The 26978-nt window shown below is 42.0% G+C and overlaps 1 protein-coding gene across 4 annotated transcripts in view; it reads right to left on the bottom strand.

Moving 5' to 3' along the window:
* grik4 (glutamate receptor, ionotropic, kainate 4) overlaps window positions 1-26978 on the bottom strand; it is a 351349-nt gene that overhangs the window by 28510 nt on the left and 295861 nt on the right. For all 4 annotated transcript variants that reach the window (XM_026191921.1, XM_026191925.1, XM_026191923.1 and 1 more), the window contains one exon: window positions 11165-11272. In XM_026191921.1, coding sequence (XP_026047706.1) covers window positions 11165-11272 — 108 coding nt within the window. The remainder of the gene's footprint in view (window positions 1-11164; window positions 11273-26978) is intronic.

The raw sequence follows: 26978 nt of genomic DNA, 5'->3' as shown, positions 1-26978 counted from the left end.
AAACAAAGAGGGGGAAACGCGGAGTTTTGTGCCGAATGCGACAGAGAAACAGCAAGCCACCTCTCCCCAGCATCCTGCTCGCGAATCTCCAGTCTCTGGACAACAAACTTGACGAGCTGCGTGCACAGATTAAACACCAACAAGACATCAGGAACTGCTGTGTTCTGGCCTTCACAGAGACATGGCTGGAGCCCAGCGTCCCCGACTGCGCCATCACGCCGGATGGATTCAGTGTTTACCGGGGAGACCGAACGAAGGACTCAGGCAAGAAAAGGGGAGGAGGGGTGTGCTTTATGGTTAACTCCTTGTGGGCTAGAGATGTGTGTATCTTAAAAACTTACTGCTCTCAGAGCCTCGAGCTGCTGACCATTAAAGTCAGGCCTTTTTACCTCCCGAGGGAGTTCAGCTCAGTTCTCCTCTCAGCTGTTTACATTCCTCCACACGCTAATAAAGCTACGGCTATGGACGAACTGTATGACATCATTACTGGACTCGAGAACAAAAATCCAGAAGCTGCCTTTATTGTGCTGGGTGACTTCAACAGAGCCAACATGAAGAAGGTTCTCCCCAAATACTATCAGCACATCTCCTTCCCCACAAGAGGTGATCAAACATTGGACCACTGTTACACTCCATTCAAAGAGTGCTACAAACCCCTCCCCCGCCCAGCTTTTGGTAAGGCAGACCATTGTTCTGCTGCTGCCTGCATACAGACAAAGACTGAAATAGGAAAAACCAGCTTCCAGGGTTATTTACAAATGGGACAGTGAGGCTGAGGAGGTCCTGCAGGACTGCTTTGACACAACTGACTGGCAGATATTTGTGGATGCAGCTGATGGCAACATCAATGGCACAGACTCTGTCATTGGATATATTGGAAAGTGTATGGATGATACCATCACAAAAACCACTGTCCGCATATATCCAAATCAGAAACCCTGGGTAAATAAAGACGTTCGCGCCAAGCTAAAAGTGCGGACCTCTGCCTTTAACTCCGGGGATGCTGATGCATATAAAGCAGCCAGGTACGACCTCCGAAAGTCCATAAAAAAGGCCAGAAAGGACTACAGGGACAAAATGGAGTCCAGCTACCACAGCTTTGACACCAGGCGACTGTGGAATGGACTGTGCTGCATCACTGACTACAAGAAGGTCAACACAGTCAGTGTTCAGCCCACTGCATCTCTTGCAGACGAGCTTAACAACTTCTATGCTCGTTTTGACGCAGACAACAGAGAACAGATCCTCTACCCTCAGGAGGACAGTGAGGCTGCAACTTTAACTCTGAAAACAGAAGCTGTGAGATGGACCTTTAAAAAGGTAAATCCTCACAAAGCTCCAGGCCCAGACGGCATCCCAGGCCGGCTACTCAGAGTGTGTGCAGACGAGCTGGCAGAGGTGTTCACCAACATCTTCAACCTCTCCCTGAGGCAGTCAGTGGTCCCCACGTCCCTCAAAGCATCCACCATCATTCCCGTTCCCAAAAAATCAGTGGTCTCCTGTCTGAATGACTACCGTCCTGTTGCACTGACATCCGTCATCATGAAGTGCCTGGAGCGGCTGGTGAAAGGTCACATCTGCTCCTCCCTCCCTGACACACTGGACCCTCTTCAGTTTGCCTATCGGACAAACAGAGCCACAGAGGATGCCATCGCCCTGGCAACGCACACCACCCTCACTCACCTGGAGAAAGGGAATACATATGCAAGGATGCTCTTCATCGACTACAGCTCGGCATTTAACACCATCATCCCCTCGAAACTTGCCACGAAGCTCGTCGACCTTGGGCTGGGAACACCAATCTGCAGATGGATTCTAAACTTCCTCACAAACAGGCCCCAGGTGGTGAGAGTTGGTAAGCACACCTCCTCATCACTCATCCTAAACACAGGTACGCCACAGGGTTGTGTGCTTAGCCCCCTCCTATATTCCCTGTTCACACACGACTGTGTTGCTAAACAAGAGTCCAACATCATCATCAAGTTTGCGGCTGACACAACCATCATAGGCCTCATCACAGACAATGATGAGACGGCCTATAGAGAGGAGGTGATGGCACTGTACGAGTGGTGCCTGGAAAATAACCTGACTCTCAACATCAGCAAAACTAGAGAGATGATAGTGGACTACCGGAAACGACCAGTCAGAGAACACCAGCCCATCCACATCAACGGTGTCAAGGTCGGAAGGGTCAGCAGCTTCAAATTCCTTGGAGTCAACATCATTGAGGACTTCTCCTGGACCCTTCACACAGACACTGCTATCAGGAAAGCTCGCCAGCGGCTTTACTTCCTGAGGAGGCTGAGGAAGTTTAGCATGAATGCCAACATCACCTCAAATTTTTACAGGTGTGCAATTGAGAGCTTGCTGACGAGCTGCATCACAGTTTGGTACAGAAGCTGCTCTGCCAGCAGCCGTAAATCACTACAGAGGGTGTTGAAGGCAGTAGAGCACATCATTTAGTCATCTTTTCTCTTTTACCATGTCTCTCTAATATTTTGCTCCTTACTATTTTTCTATTTTTTTTTATTATTTTATTTTATTATATTTTCTCCTACTGTATTATGCTGCTGAGTGACTGCTGCTCGTCAAACACATTTCATTGCAATGTTGACCCTGTGCTAACTTGCATATGACAAATAAAACTGAAAACTGAAACTGAACTGTCAGAGGCCATAAGAAGATCATTTGTAACCTTCACTAAAGCTGTTTCTGTGCAGTGATGAGCTCTGAAACCTGACTGAAACTCTTCAAATAAACCATTCCTCTGCAGATGATCACTTATTTGTTTTCCAACTACACTTTCAAGAATCTTTGAGATAAAAGGAAGGTTAGAAACTGGTCTATAATTACAATTGAAGAAAAAGAGTCTAAATAAATATCAGTTGTATGGAAAGTAGCTGTACATAATGTTACATCTGTGAGATGGTTGCAAGTAATTTTTTCTCTTATGGCTAAAATATTAACAAGACAACCTATGTGGGAGTAGCGTTCAGGTAGCTGTTAGCTCATTAACATCTTTTAACTGTAAAACCAGTCTGGCCTTATGTAACATCAGTAAATCCTTTCATTTGAGTGTGCATGAGCGATAATATTAACTGCTGAAGCTTAAGAGCAACTTGTAGTCACTCCTCCCTACAATTGCATAGCAAAGAAACAGTAACTTGAAAGGATGAATGTATTGGTTGCTGCTACAACACTTAATTAGGGAAAAACGAATTCACTTTCAAGCTTCTCGTTGATTTATGTGCCGTACCATATTTATTATATATGTCTTGTGTCATTAGAAAGCCCAGTCCCTTAGAGTAAGGCTAGAAAATATTGCCTTGTATCTCTCCATCCCACAGCGTTGACCTGGTTAAGTACACACTAATATAATCAGACCTGGAAACATCAATCACTCCAGTAAAAACCCCACAGCAATCAATAACACAGCAGGCTGTCTGACTGTTATCTAGCCAACATGTTTCTCTGCTTTTATGCCTCTGCTTTTTCTTCATTACTTTTCCTTGGTTTCAATTTATCCTTCTTTCTCTGAGCTTCCAGTTTTTCTATAAAAATGTCCGGTCGAAGCCGTACAACAATCAGTGCTCAGCTGCAGAAATAGAAACGCAACTGCTCTTAAAAAGTCTGACTTGTCCAAAAAAACCCAGAACCCAAACAGACACTGAAAAAAGCGAAAAGACCACTTCCAATAAAAAGTTGTCAATAAAAAAGTCGAGAACAAAATAATATATATATATATAAACGATATAAAAGCATGAAAGGCCTATACAAAATTACTAAAGGAAATTCTATGTGCCATCTTTTGCACACCACAGCAAAACAGCTATAAATAAAGCTATGAGTTTGAAGCTATAAAGAAATGCAGACTTTTAAAGCAGCCTCTTATTCCCAAGCCATGAGGAGTCTGGTTGCAGACTGATAATGTCAGTGGAGGAAAAACACTTTTACATATGCACAAGCAAGTGCGCACACACAGGCTGCCAGGTGCACTGGTGGGTGTTGTTCACATTCAGCTTCAGACACCACAGTGGAGTTTCCACTTTCTAAAACCTCAGGGTGTTCAAGATGTCTTCAGACAGCCCCTCCTCGCTTTCCTCTGCTGTTTTCTTATCCTTCTAAAACTTGCTCTCCTGAGCACAGCAAACTGGCAGCTGAGATATAATTCTCTCACCGCGGCTGTGAAGTCCGTTTTGAAGAAGAGCCGCCGACGCCCTGACAATATTCGTTAAAAATACTGGGTCATTAGAAAAGAGGCCAGGTCACGTTAATTTTTCATAAAGCCACTGCGACAAAACCGTTTTGCTCTTTACAACAAATACAAATACGCCCAAGTTGGAAAAAGAAAGAAGGAGTACACATAAACTCTGAGAAATGGGGTCAGATCTCGTGTCTCTGTCTGCAAATTCATGTGCACATGCCTCAGTGCCTCTGAGCCTGTGTGCCAGTAAATCTGCCTCCGTGTCTGCTTTTATCAGCCGGCACTATGTGCACTATGTTGAATTTTTACCAATACGTATGTGAGTGGATATGAAAGCACTCAGTGACACAAGGGTACTCTGAAAGAAAACTGAAAAGGATGGCCGAGGGTGCTGCAGCTGAAAAAGTCAGAAAATGACTCTTCCAAAGAGGAACGTGTGGCAGGCATTAAGGACAAAAAAAGGGGACTGAGCTGGGATGTAAATATTGAGAAGTTAGGATTTTCAAAAGATTCGATTTTAAAATGAGGAATAAGACGGATTTACTGAACTCTGTGAGCACATTAGGAGCATTTTGACTAATTAAATAAATAATTCATTAACACCAAAGGGCATTTAATTATTTCCTAGTGGTATAACAACCACCTGTATGAAACAAACCAAGTGGAAAAACAAGAATATAATCCGAAAATCTTTTGTATAAATGAGCGCCAGAAGCAGTTAGTGTTAGATTTTTATGCAGCTTTACAAAAAAATGAAAACCAGATGTTGAAACAATGTTTCAGGTCATTGCTCCTGATTTGCAGCACTGTTTATCTTGCACCTTGCGTACTTGTGTTTGTGTGGTTGGAGTACAGGGTGAATAAAAATGTTCAGTATGTGTGATTTCTATCACTTGAGACAAACCTTCAAAGACAAACAAGCATAAGTTAAGCTGCTGTGTGAGTCCAGCTCATTGATGCTCGCGTCTTCTCTTTACGATCACACCGGATTCGAGCATTAGCTCCTGGTTTGAATCAGGTGCTCAATGCTTCTTGAGAAGTTTCTTCAAAAATTTTAACGTATACCCACCCATCGGTCTGGCACTGAGACACTTCACAACCTGCGGTGTAGCTCTAGAAACACAGCAGCTACACGATCACAATGGATGTCAAGAGGGAACACTAAGAATTGATGCTATAGAACAGAAAAGAGATTAATCTTTTTATTTTTTGGTTTGTTTGTGTTTTGCTGGATGATGCTCTACTGCACTTCAGGACAGAGAGGAAATGCAATACCACACATAATATAAAACAATTTTATCTCCAGGTAACAAAGAATTGGTTTTTCTATTGCATCACCGCGACGGTGTAAAGACATTTTCACTAAGACCTCAACAGTGCCTGTAACAAACTCAATCAATAATTGCAAACACATGGCTTGTGGCCCTGCAGTAAAGTGATAATCAATTCTGCGACTGTAGTTTTTATTTTTATTTTTTCTGGAGCTGTTTGTGAAATTAAAGTGGGGAAGGTGACAGCTATATGTAATGAGACTGCTCTGTAAGGCCCAGGTGGACACGTCAAAAGTTGCATTAAAAAACAAGCTGAAAATGAACGGAGGAGAGCATCCTTAAAGCGTCTGCACAAGTGCACACAAACGCACACATTCTCCCAGGCCGGCGGTACAGGTAAGGAATTCTTATAGAGGCTTTCAGCTGTGGCTCGTCTGCCGCCCACAAGCGAGATAACAGCGACACAGCAATCACACCATGATGAATGAGCTGTGATAGGCACTGAAAATTGCTCCTTGGTGGCTTCCGAAGTTTGGTCCAGGGACTCTATATATCCAAAGTGAAATCAAAGCTTTGCGCTCAGCCAATTCTTTCTTTCACAGCCTCTTTCTGTTGTGAAAACATTGTCTCATTTGTACTCCAACTCAACCTCAACACGCACACATCTCTACAGTCCCCTGATGCCGTTCCCTCCTGTGCAAAATGAACCGTTCCGTTTGAATCCCTATCAGTCTCAATGAGACCACTGAGTTGTTCTTTGGCGAAATATGGCAATATGTCCTTCCCCTATTCCCAAGGATTGCAGCTGATAAGCCAGTTACAACAACACAGTGGGCCAATTGTTTCTGCTTACAGGGCTACTCTGTGCCTTATCATCTGATTCATCAGCGAGGAGGAGGAGGAGGAGGAGGAGTTGAGCGAGTCATGTCTGTGTTCTGTGTTGTATTCAATGAGTGAGTGAATGACGTGCTGCTGACTAACAATCTGAATCCTTGTATTGTGTTTTTTTTGGATTCTTTTTATTTCCTCTTGTGTGTTTCTATTAATTTTACCTCCTGTCATCGGCTTTCTCCTCTTCTTTGTTTGCCCCGTCCTTTTTAGTTTCACCTCTGTCTTCTGTTCCAGTTAGTTGTAATGAGAATTTATAGTTTCTCAGTCTAGTTTATCCACTTGATCAGCTCAAAGTGTCTCAGTGCTCTAGCACGTTTATTCTCATCACTTTTTGTTCTGGCCGAGTTTCCCTGGACTGATGCTGTATTCGGTTTGCCTCAGAAATTGGTTATCAGTGCTGGACGTGACGTCACTCCTGAGTTGAGTGCATTCCAGTAGTCCAGTAGGAAAAGGTTTTGCTCATTAGGCACAGCACTAGCAGTACAGTGCAATACTTTCTTTCGTACTTAAAGATACAGCTGTAGCAGGTTCATGGAGAAATACACAACATTAGTGATACAGATAGCAAGTTTTAGAGTTTTACTAATGTTTTGTGAGCTAATGCTATCTTGGACTGTGAAGTCAGGGTTACTGGGGATGCTCTGACTTTCCCAGTTGAAAGTCATGAGTCAGGCACAGGAGGCACAGGCATGTGGGCACATGATTGAAAGAATGAAAGCAGAACCTTTATTAAATATAACCACGCTGAAACTCACTAAGGGCTAATGGGGACCTAAACACACCTGAACTAAATCAGAGTAACGAAGCAAGAGAAGGAAGCTTAACACAATGAAGGAGAGACGGAGAACTACCAGAAAAAAGATGGGACATAACCAAACATCCAACACAGAGATGGAAACTTGACAACAAAACACAGAATAACTGAAGCAAACTAAAGCCATGAAGTAAAGCTAGGCAGCGACATTAATTGACCTACAAATGCAAGATTAGCACAAGCAAAACAGCGCAACCTGCAAAAGTAATAAAACAAAAGTTCAGGAATAATACATGATGTTGTATTATTTATATTACATAACCGTTTGTTTGGCTCCTTAGCAAGGTACAGCACTAGCAGCTGGTTGGACACATTCATGTTACTGCCACATTAGAGGACACTGTGGAATATCTGTGGATATCACACATTTGATGTGACAGTCTGTCCATTTTGGTGAGGCCAATTTGCAGAAAACACACTAAAGTAGGTATTTTGTCATTTTCACAGGTTAGAGTAGTTGTTTTTTAATTAAAGGATCACACAATATTATTCAAAAAAGGACGTTTATTAAAAAGCTGAACATAGGAGCTCTGATTTGAATCAGCTGAGCAAACTAAAGGCACAGTTAGTTAGTTAGGTAGTTGGGACTGGTTACCTTACTGGTCCTACGGATCCAGGTGCACATTTGTTCTGACCGACTTCAGTGGCTGAGTAAGCTATGGTTGCTAGATCAAGACTAGCAACCTTAAAATGGACATCCCAGAAACGTTCCTTACCTGGATAATCGAACAAAATCTTGCACAAATAGACAGTTTGTCTTTTAACAGATACAGGAAAGTTTGAAACTTTTTTTGAATAATTGATAGAATTACTGATCTAGCTGAATTTTTGATTTTTTTTACAAAAACTCACCATTTTTATTGAAACCAGATTGATAAACGACCCCATACTATGTGACAACATTGTGACAACATTGTGACAACATTGTGACAAAGTGTCAGAGTGTCGCTGATGGTTAATTACATTTTATTACAATTGCCTGGAAAAATGAAGGGGATACCAATTTTGAGCGACCACCTTAAACTTCGATTTATTGAAGGAAAAGTTACTGAAAGATTTTTCAGTGATCACCAATTCATGCAGGAGTACAAAGTCTGACAACCAACCAGTCTGCTGTGCAGTGCAATGCTATTTCTTTTTCTTATTTCTTTTGCACTTAAAAACACAGCTGTAGCACATTCATGGTTAGAGCCTGATCTTTGTGTATGACTATTTGAGACAAATGGTCTCAAATAGAAAACAGTGGGTGTACAGTTCATATGCAGTACATATCATTTACATATGCATTTTACAGTTTTACTTATGTTTATGTGAACTGCTGAACTCAGGTAAAGTTCGTGTTTTTGGCCTGCTCCAGCTTTCTGAGTTGGAAGTCACGTGTTTTGTGAAAAATGTGGATCTAAAATGCAGATCTGAGGCTCAGAATTTAAAGAACAAAAAGGGAACCTTTGTTAAGGTGAAGCAGGTAGTCCAGCAGGCAGCAGAAAACCAAATCCATACAGGGGATTGTTGAAGGAAGACTCATAGACAATGCAACACCAACAAAGAACTAAGGCAAAGTGACGCTTTAAAAACACACAGAGATGAGATGCAAACTAAGAATTGACATACACAGCAAAAACTCCAGTGTTAAATTAACACTCGAGTTTTTGCTGTGTAGAATAAATAATAAATAATACTAGAAAGTCCACAAATGAAAAATGACCATGACAAGTGTGATTTGAAGGGGTGTTCCAGTCCAAAGTCCTGACTGAAAACTCAAAAATGACAGCAAACTTCAGATAAACGCTTGGCGGACCCAAACCCTGGGAGAGGTGATGAGCAGTAGTAGTCAAACGAACGCACCATAACTCTTTAGTCCATTAAAACTGTTGCATTTAGGTCCTACTTCTTGGAACATTGTGACGGTTTCAACTTGGACTTATTTTTCACTTCTGGAGTTCCCCAACATGCATTAATATCAAAGCTGCTGGAAAATACAACACAGGGGTGCTTATAGAGAACCTTACATTATTCTCAAAAGGTTTGGAAAAGACTTAAATATCCTCTCAAGTAATTAAAGTAGGTATATAATTACTGAAGGTTAATTTAGCACTGTTCAAAATGTGCAATAGCAACTGAGCTTCTGTACTGTTAAATAAATGTCATAGTTCAGGCGTTCTGCACACTGTATGACATGAATGACACGGGGAAAGGTTTTGCTGGTTTTGCCTGCAGCTTTTCAGTTCACCATTCCTCTTTTGAAATATCTACTGCGAAATCTGCGACATCCATTTTTATGCATGACTCACTGCTAATCATGTTGATATACTCATATGTAATAACCACGGGTTGATAAAGTCAGAGGCATTTGAAGATTATAAGACTCAGCATGTTTGAAGTTGAGTGCTTTTCAGATTGCTGAAGCATCCTCCCTCATACCTGCAGAGGCCGTATATGTTAACTGTATGAAGGCTACAGCCTGACTTATGCCGCCCACTTCCTCGAGTCTCCAAGTGGCAAAAAGTGCATCAGTTAAACTTCTGTCTCTAGGTCTTTTTGACAAACCTTTTTCCCCACACAGCTAATCTTTTATTTATTTACCGTGCAACTAAGCGCATCTTAAATGCTTTTATGGAGAGACTTATGTTAGATTTGTATTGTTGGATTGTCATTTATGCTTAGAAATATATATTTATATATGCTTAGAAGTATATAATCATTTGTAACTTACTGCAAATACTTACCAATATCCTCATTTACAGATCATTGCAACGAGACGACAAAAATGCAGAGGGGACAGAACTTTTGGAGAGAGATAGCGAGGGTAGTCGGGCCATGATTGCAGGCATTTTCCGCACCTTCAAGCGTGTCCGTGCAGACAAGCTATAAACTCTTTTCGCCTTAAGATATGGCTGGACAAAATGCCACATGTCAAAGCTCATTCTCTAGTTTATTAAATCTGTTTTCTGTTTGCGAAGTCTGTCATTCCATAGAGACGATTCCAGTCTGCCCTGCAGTAACTCAAGCTTTTCCCCTGCTTTCCCAGCATCCACCTTCTCACGTGCTCCTAATGCCATCTTTAACCCTGCAGTATTTATATTAATGCAGTTACATTTAATCGCTTCTATTCAACTGTTTTTTTTCTTGGACTTTGCTGTTGCTCAACAGCTGCCTGCAAAGATTCTAGTAAGGTGAATTGTACTTACATGTTTCTCAGCTGGGTGTTTCAGCACTAGATGTTTTACTGAGCTATAACAGCGTGAGACAGTTTGCCTAAAGCATGTTTTAGCTCTACTAATACAAGACTTGTCTAATTTGTCGGCCAAAAAAACTTGTGAGTTTCACAGAATTTTTGTGATTAGTCATTTTGAAATGTGTTTGGCCATTTGTGAAATAACGACAATCAGAGCAAGAGCACTGAGAGAAACTAGTTTCCTTGCTTTTTTTGTTTTTATATAATTTACTTGTGTTTAATCAATTAATTGATTAAATAAGTGAGTAATGAACCAGACACTTGATTTACTCAAGCACTGATTAAAAATAGTCCACATCAAGTGTATAATGAATGTTTTCATTGCAGGAAATATGTGTTTTTCTTTCTGAACTGTTTAAGGATTCTGATGAGTGATGATTGAACAAAGCAGATAAAGGAAGTTGCTCGAAACTGGCACCGCACCCCCCTCAAAACAAGTAGTTAGAGTAGTGAGAACTATAGTGCTCACAGGGTCTATATTTACAACAAAGGCTGAGGATGGCTGACATGGTAAATTATTAGCTCCTGCTGATACACTCGGTACTCAGGGCAAAACAATTGAGCAGCATCAGATCCTCTGATCCCAAAAGGACTGAGTGTGGAAGTGAAAACACAAAATGGCTTTTTGATATGGTAATTGTCTGTCAACTAGAGAATGTCAGCCACATGTAGATCAGTCTGAGCTGAGCTAATAAAATGGCACAGAATACTGATGCGTGTGTGTGTGTCAGTGCGCATACAGTCCTTACCAGTATTGTTGTGATGATAAGAGTCGTGTTGAAGAGGGTGTCCGTCACATTGATAGATGGAAGCTTTCTCTCCATGGACAGTCCATCTTCAGAGTGCCACAGGCCAATCTGCAAAGTGAGCGTGCACACACACACACACACACACACACACACACACACACACACACATGCAAACAGATCACCTACTAAGACCATCAGTTGGAAAGGGCAACAGAAACAATCTATGCCTAATTCTCCCACTCTGTGTCTTGTCTTTAAAGGAGACTCAGTGTGACCTTCATAAAAGATTTGGGCCAGACAAAAAGCAGTGGACGGATCGCCACAGCCTGAGACTGTGTGACGGCAAAAGTTAGTGAGACGACCGAGAGAGAAACAGAAATAACACTCGTGGCTCCTGGAGGAGTGCACACAGGGCATGTGCTCAATCAAGAGGCAACAGAATGCATTCATTAAAGCAATTACCGGCAAATCCTATGGCACACAGCCACATTCTCATTACAGCTTGAGTGGGACTTCACACCTCCACCTCACACGGTGTCTTTCCTTTCAATCTGTTTCTGCCATCTCCTGTCTCGTTCATTTATTTACTCGACTCAAGGTTGCCAATCCTGAACTCTATGAGGAGAGTCTCTACAAAGGTTTGTAAATCAGCCTCATGCTGCACTGCTTTACTGGGACAGACATGGAAAACTATGGTGAAGGATTTTCTTGGGTTCTCTAAGCTGTTAAATTAAAAAGTGAAAAAAGAAAATCCAAGGTTCTGCATTAAAAGCGTTGTTAAACTTGACAATTTACTTTCTTCCTGTACTTACTATGGGAGTAATGTTGTGATACTCGTGACATTTATTTCACAAACTGTCATTTCATCCATATGACTGACGTTTGCATGCAGAAGGTAATCCTAAAATCAAAAAACGAGATGATGCGATCCTTTTTTTTTCAGTTGGTGTAATTTTTACTGACGCAGGTTATCTGTGGTTTAGATTTAATATGTGAGAGATAATTTAAGAGCTTTTCAAGCTCATCCTGCCTGCGATGCTTCCACACAGTCATTTATTGTTAAAACACTGTGTAACTGTTAGTTAGGGGAAAAGACGGCGCTTTCAGGATTTGAATAAATATTCCTAAAAACAACAGTTTAGATTCAGACTCTGTCAGTGACAAAGTATTGCACCTCCTCTCAAAGGCTGTAAACAAATTATATCTCTCAAAACAATAATCAGCTTCACCTAATTAAAAATATTATGTAGGAGGAGTGAATGAGAAAATATAGTACCTAATTCAGCGGTGACACATTGTTGGCAAAATATAGTCGCATTCCTTGAATGAGCGCTTTGATTGCTGAACATGGAATAAAACCCTTGAGAATATTCCTGCTGGTCGGAGTCAGACGAGAGAGGACGAGATGTCAAAGTGATTGAAGTGTGATTAAAAAAAATCCAATAAACAGACTTCTTCAAGCTTGGCCCTGGTTTGTTTCAAGGCTAAATTGCCAAATTTCTCTTGAGATTTCAGGCCATTCGTGCTGATCTGTGCTACATTTGGAAGCCATTTAACTACTCTCCTAACACTGATAATGAATTCTGATGTGATATATATCTAAACTAGAAGTGAGAGCTCCCAGACTCAAAGATTTCCTTTGAGAGTATATGATCAAAGAGATCTTGCCTTCCATTTCCTCTGGTATACTTGTTGGGGAGAAACAGCACCTTGCTCTCACAAATAGACTACAGCTACCCAAACTGCCCGCACCAACGCACTGCACACTCTGCTACTGATGGCCTCGAGAAACAGAGGGGGGAGAAAATGTGAACATACTGCAGCATGACCAAAAAGGGGCCAGTGAAATATGCTGCTCAGCAATCAGCGTACACAATCAGCTGTCAGAGCCCGTGGAGGTGGTGGGATGTGGGAGTCTCTGGCTTGGCTAGGCTCAGCAGGTGTCACGAAAGGTCTGAGCATGGGGGTGACTAAGAGGGTAATGGGATGAGGTGGCACCGTGACTCTGGCCCAGGAAGTGTAGGTGGAGAGTGAGAGTAGCAGATGAGCAGGGGGAGAGGTAGCCAGGAAGGGAGAACAAACATATGCTGGAAGCGCAGGAACTGGCCGTTTGGTGGCCCTCCCCTCGACTCTGCTAACGCTAGGAGGAGATAAAGTGGAGATGTGCTCCCTGTGAGTCAGATTTCAGAAGAAGGCATATGCATGCATTAGCTAATGTAAGCAGGAACTCAAAACACACTGTGACATTTAACAAAGATGCTGAAAACGTTTAATGCTGTAATTATTCTTGAGACATTTTGCTATACATTACACTTTACTATTGGTTTATGCAGCAAAAAATGGTAGATTCTCATTATTTGGTATAAACTGGATGAAAAGATGAGAGCAAAGTGTCTAAAAGTTAGAGAGATGCTAATAAATAACTAATTAAAGTGATGAAGTATTAATCAGTGAGCACCACAGTCTGCTATTAATCTGCAGGCCAAGAGAGAACATCAGTAACCTTACGTGTCATTTCCCTCAATATGCATTTTCTAATAAGTGTGTAAGCTGAGTAAACTGTAAACCAGAGGGATCCCTAACCATTGCATGAATCCCGATGAAGTAACAATATTGAACCATTGCATAAAACGTCGTTATACACACAGCACAACCCAAGAAGCCATTAGACTCACAAACTTTTATCGTGAAGAGAGGAAACAGCTCATTGCCATTCACCAGACTGTTTGTGTGCAACACAAGGGGCTGTATCCTGATGTTTCTCATATGCTGTGCCATTAATTTGGTATTTGCACTGCAGTTACTATAAATTAATACTGCACAGTGCATCCAGTGACTCTAGGAAATAAATTCAGGCTAAATTCGGGCTGCTGATGAAAAGCCTGCACCAGAAATGAGGAAGAACAGGATGTAAGAGAGAAGGGATTGGGTAAGAGCACAAGGAGAAGACACAGAGAGAGAGAGAGACACATAAAAAGATGCATGGGAATGTCAATCACTTACTGAGTGGGTGTGGTGATACTGGCGAATGGAAAGAAAAAAAAATATCAATGAGAAAGTATAAGAAGCAGCCACCTAGGGAGCCAGAACATGAAAAAGCGACAGCAACAGGGAGACTAAAAAGAGAGAGAAAGTTTGTGTTTGAGTGTGTGTGTGTGTGCACGCTGAGAGGAAGAGAGACACACAGAGAGACTGACAACGACACTCTGACACAGTGGAAGGACACGTCCTGTGAGGGATTACCCACGGTTCATTCTGGAACCTGGAATTACAGCACGAGGAAAAGATTAGGGTGGCTGCTCACTGAAGCGTCAGCATTGGCTGATTTTCCTGTCAGAAAAATGCTGCATCCAATAGGGTGTAGCGAGACTGTGCCGTGACAGACACATCCATCATATATGAGAGAAGCAATAGTACCATTATCAAGCATAATGTCATACAGCCCACTTACACCGAGGCTAAAGCACTCAGGTGTCACAGCGGTGCAAATGAGTTTGGGACGACACTGAAATGTGTGGCTGCGTACTCGCGGGTGTGGGGCTGACGAATAGGACTATCCTCATGTCTGTACTGCGGATGCAAAGTATTCTCGCAGGAGATGGACTTACATGGCAGTATTTTGCTATCTAGGCCTGAAGAAAATATGCTGAAGTAGATGCAGTTTCTGCCTATCAGCGGACATTTCCACCAGTTGAATCAGCAACTAGCTGCTGGTAAAAACAGCGGGTAGTTATATTTAGAGCGTGCTCACTCTGCTTCACAACAATTGCATTGTTCAAACGAAGTACCGGCGTTCTGTGTTTGTGTGTGCAACTGTTATGCATGTTTTCTCTGTGGAATAGTGAGTGGGAAAAGTTCTTTTTTTCCCTTTTTTTTTCTTACACAAGCTCTCTACCGTATGACTCATCATCAGCAGGAAAGCGACTAATCAGGGTGGTGCCGTAGGCAAACTTCAGGGGCTAGACAGACACAGGTGGTGGTGTAGGTGGTTGGATATGCCATACATTAAAGAGAGGACTGGGTAAACCACACAGTCGTGGCTCTGTTGCCAAGTGATGAAAAGGAGCTACAAACTGTGGCACTTCTAGCTGTTATTTATTTCTGGTCAAGAACTCTCTAATCTCTGGCAGTGAGGGAAAAGTGATGAAAAAGTCAATCTGGTTACATTTTTAAAGTCTGTTGTTTCATAATCGCATAAACTGCGACTTGTGGTATTTTTTTTTATTACTTCCAAACACAAACAAATGCATCGTGTTATTAAAGATTTGGTAATTCATTCCCGAGCCTGTTTGCAAACTCATTATTTGGCATTGTGATGAATAATGCCATTGCTAGTTCAGTAGTCGTAATGAGACACAAGCTCAGGGTTGGAGACGAGCTCCTTCAGTTTGCAGAGCAGATCTTCAAAGCAGTGCTGCATACTCTCCAAGTGGTACATCCCCTGTAGAGAAGTAAACAAACAATGGATGCCCCGGCAGCAACAGTCCCTGCTCAGGCTGTGCACCCAGACACTACGGACTGCCCAAATGTCTTCATCGCTAATGATCACATCAGCAGAGAGGTACCAAAACAATGGGGATGGATTCAGACCTTTAGGGGTGTGCTGCAATCTCAGCTTGTGAGCCAGCTCTTTTCCAGATTATCACTCTTGTGCAAAAGCAGTGAAGGAGAACAATATGAGTGGAGATTTTATGTTATCTGGAGTTATGGAGATAAAGCATCCGTTCCCATGGGAAATTTCGCAGGTCTTTCCCTCTGCACAACTACTGCAGCAGCAACACACTCTCAACCTGCCTGTTTCCTTTGACAACCTACTATTTAACGGTTATTCAAGAGAAATAATTTTAATTTTAGCAGATTTGAGACTTTAAAGGTTCATATATAAGTGGGATTTTTAGAGTCTGCTTAATGAAGGACATAAAAAAATTAAGCAATGTTTTTATGTCCTGCATTTTTTATGAGGTGAACATAGCACACTTTTGAAATATATCTTAATAAGTTGAAGCATAAATGATTAAACACATTCATGGTTGAGGTTGTGACTTAGGTTTTAGTGAGGAGAAGCACGGAGGAGTAGAAGCAGGAAGCTTGACAGTAGGATCGACTGTATTGCTAGAGATATTTCTTTCATTTTTGTGTCATATATACAGTCCTGTGAAAAAAGAAGTACACCCTTAGTACTTCCATAGTATTTAAGATGGTAAGTGATGATAATCACTTTAACACTTATGTGATCGATCATCAGAAAGTGTGAGCAAAAGCACAGGTTTTGACAGTTTGCTAGTCTGGAGCCAAAATCTTACCACGAGCGCCCATCCCGGCAAATTCAATCCAAGATCAGATGGTGCAAAGCTCAGAAAAACTGCAAAAAAACCCCGAGAGCTACTTACTCTACAGTGCTCAGTCAGCATCTTAAATGTTGAAGTTCATTAGAGGTTTCAATCAGAAATTGACTGAACAACCTTTCTTGTTTGGAAGGGTTGCCAGAACACGACATGGCAACACAGCTTAGGTCTACAAGGCTGCGTCTGAACAAACCACAAGACTTCTGGAACAAAGTTCACTTTGGATAGATGAAACCAAAGTGGACTTTTCTGGCAGTAACACACAGTGCCATGTTTGAATGAACCAAACACAACTTGATGATTCAGTCTTTGTCTTGTTTTGCAGCAGCCACGGGACCTGGGTACCTTGCAGGTGTTAAACCCACTTCTGTATACCCTTATTTATCCCTTACTGACTTCTACTAAAGGTGGTTCTACAAGCTATTGAACCATGGGGTGTGCTTAGTTATCACAGTCTTCTGAAAACTTTCTTTTTCACATGGATTCATAGAGATATTTTTAGGCTTACTCGCTTAAAAAAGTTTAAAGGAAGCATATACTGTAAATAGGTACAGTAGAGCAAATGTCAATGTTATACTGACTTTTACAAAAAGTTACAAAATACTAAAAAAAAAAAAAAAAAGCACAGCGATCACGTAGAATGTGAGTATGATATCAAATGAGACTGCTTTGAAGAATTCACCGGGATTGTCTGGAGAGCAGAGAATGCCCGGGAGAGAGAACAAATGAAACAATACCTATACAGTTACAAAGCATCGTTGGTTGTTCTGCACCTACATTAGAGTATATTGAGATTCTGGAATTCAAGGGTGCGCTGGGTAGACCGATAAAAACTTAGACACAGCGGCAAACTTGTCGGCACATAGGCACATAGGCACCCAGGCACAAACACGTAAATTTGCATGTACATGCATATTACAGACACACACACACTCACACACACGCAGCCAAGCAACACATACACAGCCTCACCCAGCCTTGAAATCCGTTAAGACTGGGGATCTTGCAAAACAGCTCATCCATTCTGCTTTTGATCTATTCCCCATCTCCAGCCTGCAAAGTGCAAACTGAGAAAAACAAAAGAGGAAAGGGGACTGCTGTACGTCTCCCAGAGACCAAACAAAGGCTAGAACGGGAGACACACACAAAGGATGCCGGTGTGTGAGTCTCTTCTTCCACAAATTCAATATGAATTTCAATATGCAGTCACTGATTCAGCACGGGGAAGAACATTTTGAGAAGATTCAGGAGGATTGCACTGATTTTGCATTTGATTGCTCACAATTCAGAATGCCTTGCTTTGAATGGTGCCACCAAATGTGCCTGGAACTTGTTTCTTGCACTCAGGGGGTGGGTGCAGATGTTTTAAATCTTATCTTTGAGATGCTGAAGAATTCCTTCAAGGTTTCTGACGAATCTTGCCAAAAAAAATAGTGAAAGTAAAAATATCCAGAGGGAGAATATGTCAAAAGACAACAAATGTGGCTTGTAAACAATGCTGCCTAGCTTCCCCCTGTCCCAGGCATTTAAATCAACAGCTGTATCATAAATCCGACACAGTCTCCAAGTGTGCTACATCCTTGCGTGTATGTGTGTGTGAGTGCAAGAGAAAGAAATAAGCACGTCAGATAGAGTTAGTCTTGTAGTTTTATACAGTGTGCACACACGCTCGGTGCACAGATCAGCACGAACCCATTCATGTTAGGCCAGATATTCTAATCACACTTCAAAAGTGATACATTAAATTACATTTGTGACTTGCGATTAGCATTCATCCACACTCAAGAAAATTAAATGAAAATGAAATGAGGAGAAATGTAATAAGAAAAAGACTTGCTAGCAGACAAGTAGTTTTCTCTTAGAATTCATAGCTTCTCTGACCTCCAGGACTGTGTGCAGCGCTCATAACAGAGACAGCTTTGTGCGCAATAAACTAGAGGGGACGAAGCCGCTCGTAACCAATCCACAGTTTAGTGACATTAGCAAGAGGCCATGTAGCTTTTCTACTGTAACTAAACTTTATGTAACAGGTTCCTACACCAGGGCACTTTTTTCTCCCCCTACACTAAAAGGCTTTTCCAAACCTTTCCTCTAAGTTTACATGGTGGTATGATAAAAAAAATAAAAGTCAGTGTGCGCTGATCAGAGAGCATCACTAATGCTGGTGAGATTAAAGCAACATAAAAAGAAGGAGCTACTCTGGGGAGGACTGATTGTTAAAAAAAATGAAGAAAGCATGCAAAAGGTTGTTTGAGGAAGTGATAAAAAGGAAAGTGTTTGCTAAAAATCACAAATTTAATTTAAAATTTGACAAGGAGGATTTAAACATCTAAATGTCCTGGGGGAAAAAATAACGTATACTTTTAGTCTTCACAAAAATTCCCTCAAAACAACAACAACAATGAAACGAACAACAGGATGTTTAAAAAACCACACACACACACACACACACACACACACACACACACACACACACACACACACACACACACACACACAAACACACACAAACCCAGCTATAGCAGTTTGATGCTAAGAACAAATATTTGGTCCTGCGTTGCTTGTGAATGCTGATACTAGGATATAGTTTGCAACACATATAGTAAGATACATTTAAGAAAAGCCCTTCTGGCAGGATCTTGGATCCACTCATCAGAGATGCTCGGCAATATTTCAGGGCCAATTTTATTTTACAGTGAAATAATGCAGCTGCATTGCATACTGGCAAAGAAACGTGAGATTTATACCACAACAATGTGTTTTCCCCTGCTTGCAAATAGCAGCTTTAGCTCAAACGAATACCACATACTTGCTTTGCTGCCATATTTGTTCCTGTCTGGAGAGCCGTTCTCATGGATTTGAAATTTCACAAGTTATTTATGGATTTTGAAGAATGGGGTGTCAAACACAAGGCCCGCGGGACCAGAATGGGCCTAGCAAAAACACTCCAATCTGGCTCACTGGATGGCATTGTAAAATGTGAAGGGGGGCATTAACTTTGGAAGTCTTCTAACTTTTCCTACTGATAAGACCTCCCCCCAATGGCTCATACTACACTAAAGTAAGGAAATAATAATTACAGTAAAACTAAAACTATCTACAATAGAAAACTCATCTTTTTACAATGGGTAGTTAACGCGTAGTTAAAAGAAAGGGGAGTTTCTTTGGTACGACCCACTTGACATCAAAGTGGGTTGTGTGCGGCCAACGATGTAAAAGGAGTTTGACATCCCTGTCAGATCAGGTTTTGAGCCAAATAAAGACCCAGGAGCAAAAGTTGGGCCAGGAAATATACAGCACCAGAACACCTTATTTAAAGAGAACATTTTGAGGTCCTTTATTCTATTAAAACAGCTAGACTTGGTGTAAATGCGCTGCTACAAAATAAGATATGAGCGTTCCCTCTTATGTGGACACACACATGCTTGAGTCGCACAGCTGCAGGAGATCAGAGGCCTGCCTCACTTTGTAAACATACTCTAACCTTAGTGGCAGCAGATCTAGCAGTGGTCCTTGTGTATTTAGACCATGTATGTCTATCAGACCTGGTTAAGATGTACTCATCTCCGCTGGAGCCTGAGGCAGAAAAAGAGATCCAAGCCACGTCATGGTGTGCTGAGCTACACCAGGCCCCTATGATAATGCCCTTCAAGGAAAGGAAAAAAAAAGGGTGGAGGCAGTCTTGAATCTGTCAGCCCCCCCCAATCCTCTCTCCCCCGTACCTGTCCCTCTCCCTCACATTGCAGCAGTGGATGGAAATTGAATTGAGTACATCTGCATCTGCAGCAGCGGGGGCAGCTAGAGTAATAGTGTTCTGAGAGATGGGTTGGGAGCAAAGAAAAGGGGAGGGGAGGTAAAAAGCAGATTGCCATAATAAACGCAGGAGCAGTGCTGACAGAAAATAAATAAATCCAATAGAAAACGGAAAGAAATTGTACGAGCACATCCACCCTTTAACGGGGGGAGGTATTTGTGTAAATAACACAGCTCAAATAGCTCCATGCAAATTGAAGTGGTGCCCACTCAGTACGTGTGCGTGTCCGAGAGTGAAAGCATGTGCCTTTATGCGTCTAGGGTATTCCAGGCACTCAGCATTCCCCTCAGATAAAGGGAAGCAGATGAGGATAAAAAGAGCCTCCTCTTACTTCATCACTTCCGTTGCCTCGCTCCATCTTTAAAGACCTTGGCACAAGGACACACGGGGACTATAGTTTATTAAAAAAGCAATCTGGCTGTAAATGTTCGAATGATAATACAGGAAATTGGAAAAGGTCTATGGAGGCTGGTCTGGATGATTTAACAGTTTATTGATGATCTCGCAAAGATTCACTATATGTTCGGCGGGATGAAGAACCAAAAAAACAAAAGGATAAAAAAAAAAAAGAAAATCAATATCCAAGATAAAGGAAGGCGCACAGCAACCGAGGACTGTTTATTTACATCAGCAAAACAAATGGTTTGAATAGTGGCTGCCACACATGAAACTGCGCGAAATGAGGCAAAATAATCAAAATAAATTTGACTGTTGTGCCAACAAAAAAAGAAATTGGTTCCATATATTTGGATCATTCACATCACTCCTTTTGCCCAATCGTACGTAATCTGCCCCGATTAGAAAGGCCTGAGTTGGGGAAGTTACTCGGGGTTACCAGCTTGTGCAGATGCTCGGGCTGGTGGTGTTTCTGTTACCATCCATCCATTTTCTTCTATTTATGCAATTCAGGGTGGTAAAGGTGGGGCACACCCAGGACAGGTTGGCGATCTCTCACAGGGTCAACACACAAAGACAACCACGGTCTATTTAGAATCACCAATTAACTTAACATGCATGTCTTTGTACTGTGGGAGGAAGTTAAGAGGACCCAGTGATAACCCACACAGACAGTGGGAGAACATGTAAACTCCACTCCACGATCTTGTTGGTGTGAGGTGACGGTTACTAACCACAGCACCACAGCACCGCCCGTTTCTGTCCCATAAGTTTTAACAATGAAAGGAAAGAACTCCATTTCACAACATGTTTTTGAGTTATGTTTATGGTATGAGTCATGAAAACAAAGGAGAGTTTCAGTCACTAACAGAGCGCTTCAAATTCTTTTGTTGTTCTTTGACCTTTGAAAAGCTGAAGCAGTTTCCGCTCAGCTCAAATACCAATACACAGCAACCTTGGAAGCCTTTTAAACGAAAACACACACACGCCCGTGTATAACTGTCAAAGTCAAATCTTGCACGCAAACTGTGCCAAGCAGCTTTGGACTCAATAATGAGAACAATTTGCCTCAAGTCATGCTGCAGTTGGCCTTTAGTCTTTCCCACTCATGGCCAGCGTGTGCAGGTCTAACATGCTCTTAACTGACTTCCAGCATCATGGTCTCTTTCAGCCACCACCTCAACAGTTTCTATTTCTTCCTCCCTTTCCTCCGCCCACCCCTCAGGTGGCTTCCACGCTAAAGACGTGATTTAAAGCCTCCATTAAAAAGCTTAATGAGCAATATTCTTCCTTCCAAGAAGTCACCAGGAGAGTTTGCAGCTCACCATGTGCATGTCGCACGTACAAACACATACAAATACGCAGGACACCGAAAGGCTTGTGCAGCTTTTATAGCACCCTCTTCTGCATTCTCACATGCTCTCACACAACAGAGCCTAGCAGTAACAGGCAACAGCTTGCCTAATCCAAACTGCAATAATTACTCATTTTACAGCTTCCTCCAATTAACCGGCGTGCTGCTGTCATTGAGCTCCATGCAGAAAATGAGGGCCAGTCCACAGAGGCTAGGGGGAGCTGGAGAGAGAGAGCGGCTGGACTGTAGAGTCAGTCTGTGCTGCAGTGTGTTTGTTTTGGAAAGGGTTTGTGCCCCCGCTAAACCACCATAAATGGTGGTGGGCTTGTTGTGTATGATTGTGTACAGAGCCAGGAAAGCGGGCAGCAGGGGATGGGACCAACCCCATCAATGCTTTCACATAAGCTCTCACAAAAACACACAAACACACAAGTATGAATAAAAAAGGAATGCATGCAGATGAAGACACGCAGGCACACTGGCTGGTGGTTGCTAGATCAGTCAGAGGTCCTACAGCTGCTGTAGCCCAGTATCATAAAAAAATGGGAACCGATCCTCCAAACAGCAAACTGCTGTAATCCACTCCAGCAGGAAACAGTGTCATCATTTGATGCTCCTGGAGAGAGAAGAAAGCAGCCGGCATTCAAAAGAACAGGTTGAGTCGCATTATCTATTTGTATATATCCAGATTGATAGTGTTTTACAGATTAACCCCGGTGTTCACACCATCTGGAGAGTACTCCCCCAGAAACATGTTCACGTTAAACTGCAAGCCAAGGAGTTCTTTGTGCTGTACTTCTTCATCTAGCTCATTACACAAGACCCACTGTGGAACAGGATTACCCTGTGTCTTAAAATGAAATGATTAGTCGTTTCAGTCAGAAATATGGGTGGAGGTCATTGTCATTGCCTTTAATATTAGGTCTGGTAGAAGAGGAATGAAAAAAACAGAGTCCCGGCTGTTATTTTCTGTGCAGATTATAATTTTACCGTTTCTGATTTTACAGCTTTGTCTTTGCCTCTTTTCTTTCTGTCCTATTTTTCTCTTGCGTGCCCTTTCTGTCTCATTTACTTTCTGCCTGTCAGCCTGTACCCTCATCGCTCATTTTTCCTCCCCTCTCGCCCCTCACCTGCCTCTCTCACCTCCTCTGAGCATTAGTGTTGGTGCCTCGGCCAGAACACGGACAAAGTCATGCCAACTTCACCATCATCGCTGGCCCACCTGGCTGCCGTCGCAGGAGCAGCTGGGAAATTTACTTTGCCTGCCAAGACTCAACAACAAATATTATTGCACAAGGCAGCCGCATCATATTCTGGAAATAGGGTAGGTTAACTGAACTGTCATGTGAAATGGTTTCAAGTTTTCAGAAATTACCAAAATGTGATCAAATTAAACTCGTACAGTTAACGCGCTCTGGGTGGAACGCTTCTTATCTCGAATCAGACTCATTTGGTCAAAATTGCTAAAGAAGCAAAAAGAAAACTATCTAGTTCTCTGACTTAAGGTTTGAAAGTAAAGTACTAATAAAGTGTAAACATTTGGAGTTTGACTAGTACTAATTAAAGCCCAAAGTTGATGCAAATATTATTGTATAAGTTGCTTTTTTTGTCTTTTAGAAGACAAAGAAAGAATGAGTACAGCCTCATTGTCATTCACTGCTACAGATGTGGAGGTCTGACGCATGGGTAGAGTATTTGATGTAAAAATAAAGCTTGATGAGTTTCTCCAAATCATATTAATCATGTGCTCCAGCACAAACGCTGATTACCACTCGAGTCACAGCTGATCGTTTATCATTTTTCATTAGGTTATAAAATAATTCAGAAAACAAACCCCGTTTAGTGACTAGGCCGACGTGTAGCTGTACACTCATCCGAAAAGGTTTTTGCCTGAGCAATAACTTAAGCCTCTTTTCCAACAGCACCTACTCAGCTTGACTGTACTTGACTCTGTTTGATTTTTAGGGTTTTCCAATCAGTGCAGGTACCTGGTATCAGGTACTTTTTTAGTACCTACTTGGCCAGGAAACATGAGAGCGACTTCTTCACAAAAGTCAAACCCGCCATCTTTGATACCCAGCAATGAGGGGAAATAGCTACAAACAAACCAACACTGCAATCCAGCGACACGGTGCAGATATTTACCATGAGCTCAGCAGCAGGTGAAACCATTGCCTTGATGTCCTCCGTTGTTGTGTTGTGTTTGTGTCATATGCAAATGATGTCATGGGACATTCAGGCTGCTTTGCTATAATGACCCCACCCACGTTGAGGTGGTGCTCAACTGTAATGGAAAATGATCGAATGTAATGGAAAGCATCTCACATCATTGCCGTTTGCAGGCATTTGATTATGCACAGCTCTCTTAAGGTCCCACCATAGCATTTCAATAAGGTTACTGCCTGGACTGGACCATTGTGGCACATAGATTCTTTTCTGTTGTAGATTTGCTGGTGTCCTGTTGCATGACCCCATTCAGTTGTCAGACAGATGTCCTCATATTTGACTCTAGAATGCTTTGGTATACAGACTGCAAGGCCCCCAGGTCCTGTAGCTGCAAGAAAAAAACTCCTGAATCATCACCCCCTCAATCACTATGGCTACATGGCTGCCAGTTGATCTGAGGTGTGTGTGTGCTGATACCCTGTGTTTGTGGCTCTGTGTATTATGGCTAAACATCTCTACTTTGGTCTCATTTGTCCAAAGGACATTTTTTCAGCAGTCTTATGGTTTCTTCAGATGAGAGGGAGAAGACACTCTTCTCCCGGCAGCCCTGGAGGCCTGTAAATTCTGAAATGTAGCTCTTGGGTTTTTTGCTGCTTCTCTGAACACTGCATAGTCTAACCCAAGGGTGAATTTGCAGGGATGTCCACAAGATTGTTAACACAAACTTGAATGCTCCACACCAACAAACACAGAGGTGCTTACTGATAATCAGTTAATTGAGTGCACTTGATTGGTAGGGCCCTGCTGCGACTTCTTAATTCATATGGAAGCAACGGGGACAACAAGGGCAACAGGTAAGTAGATTATTAGTAGTTACAGTTATGTTGTTACTTGCGTTGAAATTGTGCTTCTGTTATCTGCAAGACAGATAGTTGGATAGATGGATGGATAGCAGCAAACTGTTCTAATGTGTGAAATGCCTGCCAGAGAAATTCAATTTGTGACAGTGATTGGCTGTAGAGTGTTGTGCCCCTAAGGAACTGATGATCACATGTTTGGGGATCTTCAGTGCAGCCACAGGACTGAGGGTGCGATGGGTGCCACTGGGTAAGGAAAGACGGAGGAAGCAGGGTAGAGAAATGGAGGCCGGTGGCTGTGCATATTATGCCTCATTGCTCTCTATTTCCCAACAGCGTTGGCTGATGCATGACATTCTTTTTTCTTTCAGGTTGCATTTTAAATGAATGACCTCTCCCTAATGCACATTCATTGGCGAGACACAGTGTGGGCATCGTAGACAATGCTGCTGCTATTCTATTTTTACAAAACAAAAGACCTGAAGTATCAACTTGTCATGTGCATACTGGTAAATATTCGGCTAAAACTGCGTGTGTAGGTGTGACTGTATGTGTGGGCAGCGGGCCACCTTGCTTATCTCTGCCAAGGCCCTAGCACCTCTGGTGTCTGCCTGGCTGAGGCAGCCCCAACCCAAAAGCAAGTGGGAGGTGTTATTCAACAAATCAAACAACACCCCCCCACCCCGTCTAACACCTTCCTTTTTCCATTACCATAACTATAAAGCAGGGTCTTTATAATGCTTCTGGTTGAAATCATCACATTAGGCTTGATAGTATCCATCCTTCTGCTTGACTGGACTAGTGCCAGTCTAACAAAAGGGGACATGAGGAAACACAGACAAGGTTAAAAAATGCAGATGGGCCACAGTGTCTGACTGTTTCATGGGTTGCCTGGATAAGATTGCCCTCACACTCAGACGGGAACTCAATCTCTGCTTTCAAGGAGATCTTTTCAACTAAAAGGGTCAAAAGATTTGAAGCGCTATGAAATACGGTGAAGTCTCGTCTCTGTACTATCAAATCTGTCCCTACCTTATCAGTGGCAAAGCAGAGTAACAACAACTACTTAAAATGCTGTAGGTAAGAAAGGGAACAGGAGACATCGGCTGTCAAGATGAAATGTAAAATACTGAGTCCTGGCATCCAAAACAGGGAATACATAATAAGGGAAGATGATAGACTTTAAGTCCATTGGCTGAATAATAACAGTAATAGACAATAAGAGGAATAGAATAAAAGAATTATTGCTGCTGTATTTCAAAAATACTGAGCTAGTTTAGACATTGTTTTTTTTCTCATTGTTTTGATATGCCTGCTTTAGAATTCCAGCTACAGTATTAAAATATGATCCACAGGTCATGCATGTGTGTACATTTATGATCTGTTTATCAAACGAACACTTGCCTTTGCACTGGCAAACCATGCCATATGTATATGTATTTCTTGCCCAGCACTGAAGTGTTTATGGATAAAAATACCCATTTTATTTTTAAAGGAAATGTCATGTCCCTGTATGCATGTATAAAATTTGACGCACTGTCATATATAAGCCATTTCATACACAGTCAGAACCTTTTAACTGTATTACGCACATTACTCAGTTTCCTACATGAACCACACTGCAGTGCCTGTTGCAAAACATCAGTGTACAAAACTATAAACTATACTTGTGTGTCTCATGTGAGAGGTGCTATCTTTGTAAATATTCTAAAGCCCAAAGTTACCAGGCTGCTACCATAAAAGCAAACATGACAACAGACAGATTCTCAAAACTTTTGTTGCTTGTGTGATGATGTTTGCCTTTGAATCCTTTCTGCCTCACATATAACCAAGATTTGTACCTGGGAGATCACCCACAGCTTTTTAATGCTGGTGACGGCTT

Source organism: Astatotilapia calliptera, chromosome 14 (genome assembly GCF_900246225.1).
Source record: "Astatotilapia calliptera chromosome 14, fAstCal1.2, whole genome shotgun sequence".
NCBI lineage: Eukaryota > Metazoa > Chordata > Actinopteri > Cichliformes > Cichlidae > Astatotilapia > Astatotilapia calliptera.
Note: the sequence above shows the minus strand (reverse complement) of the source record. Positions and strands in the feature narration are given on the sequence as shown.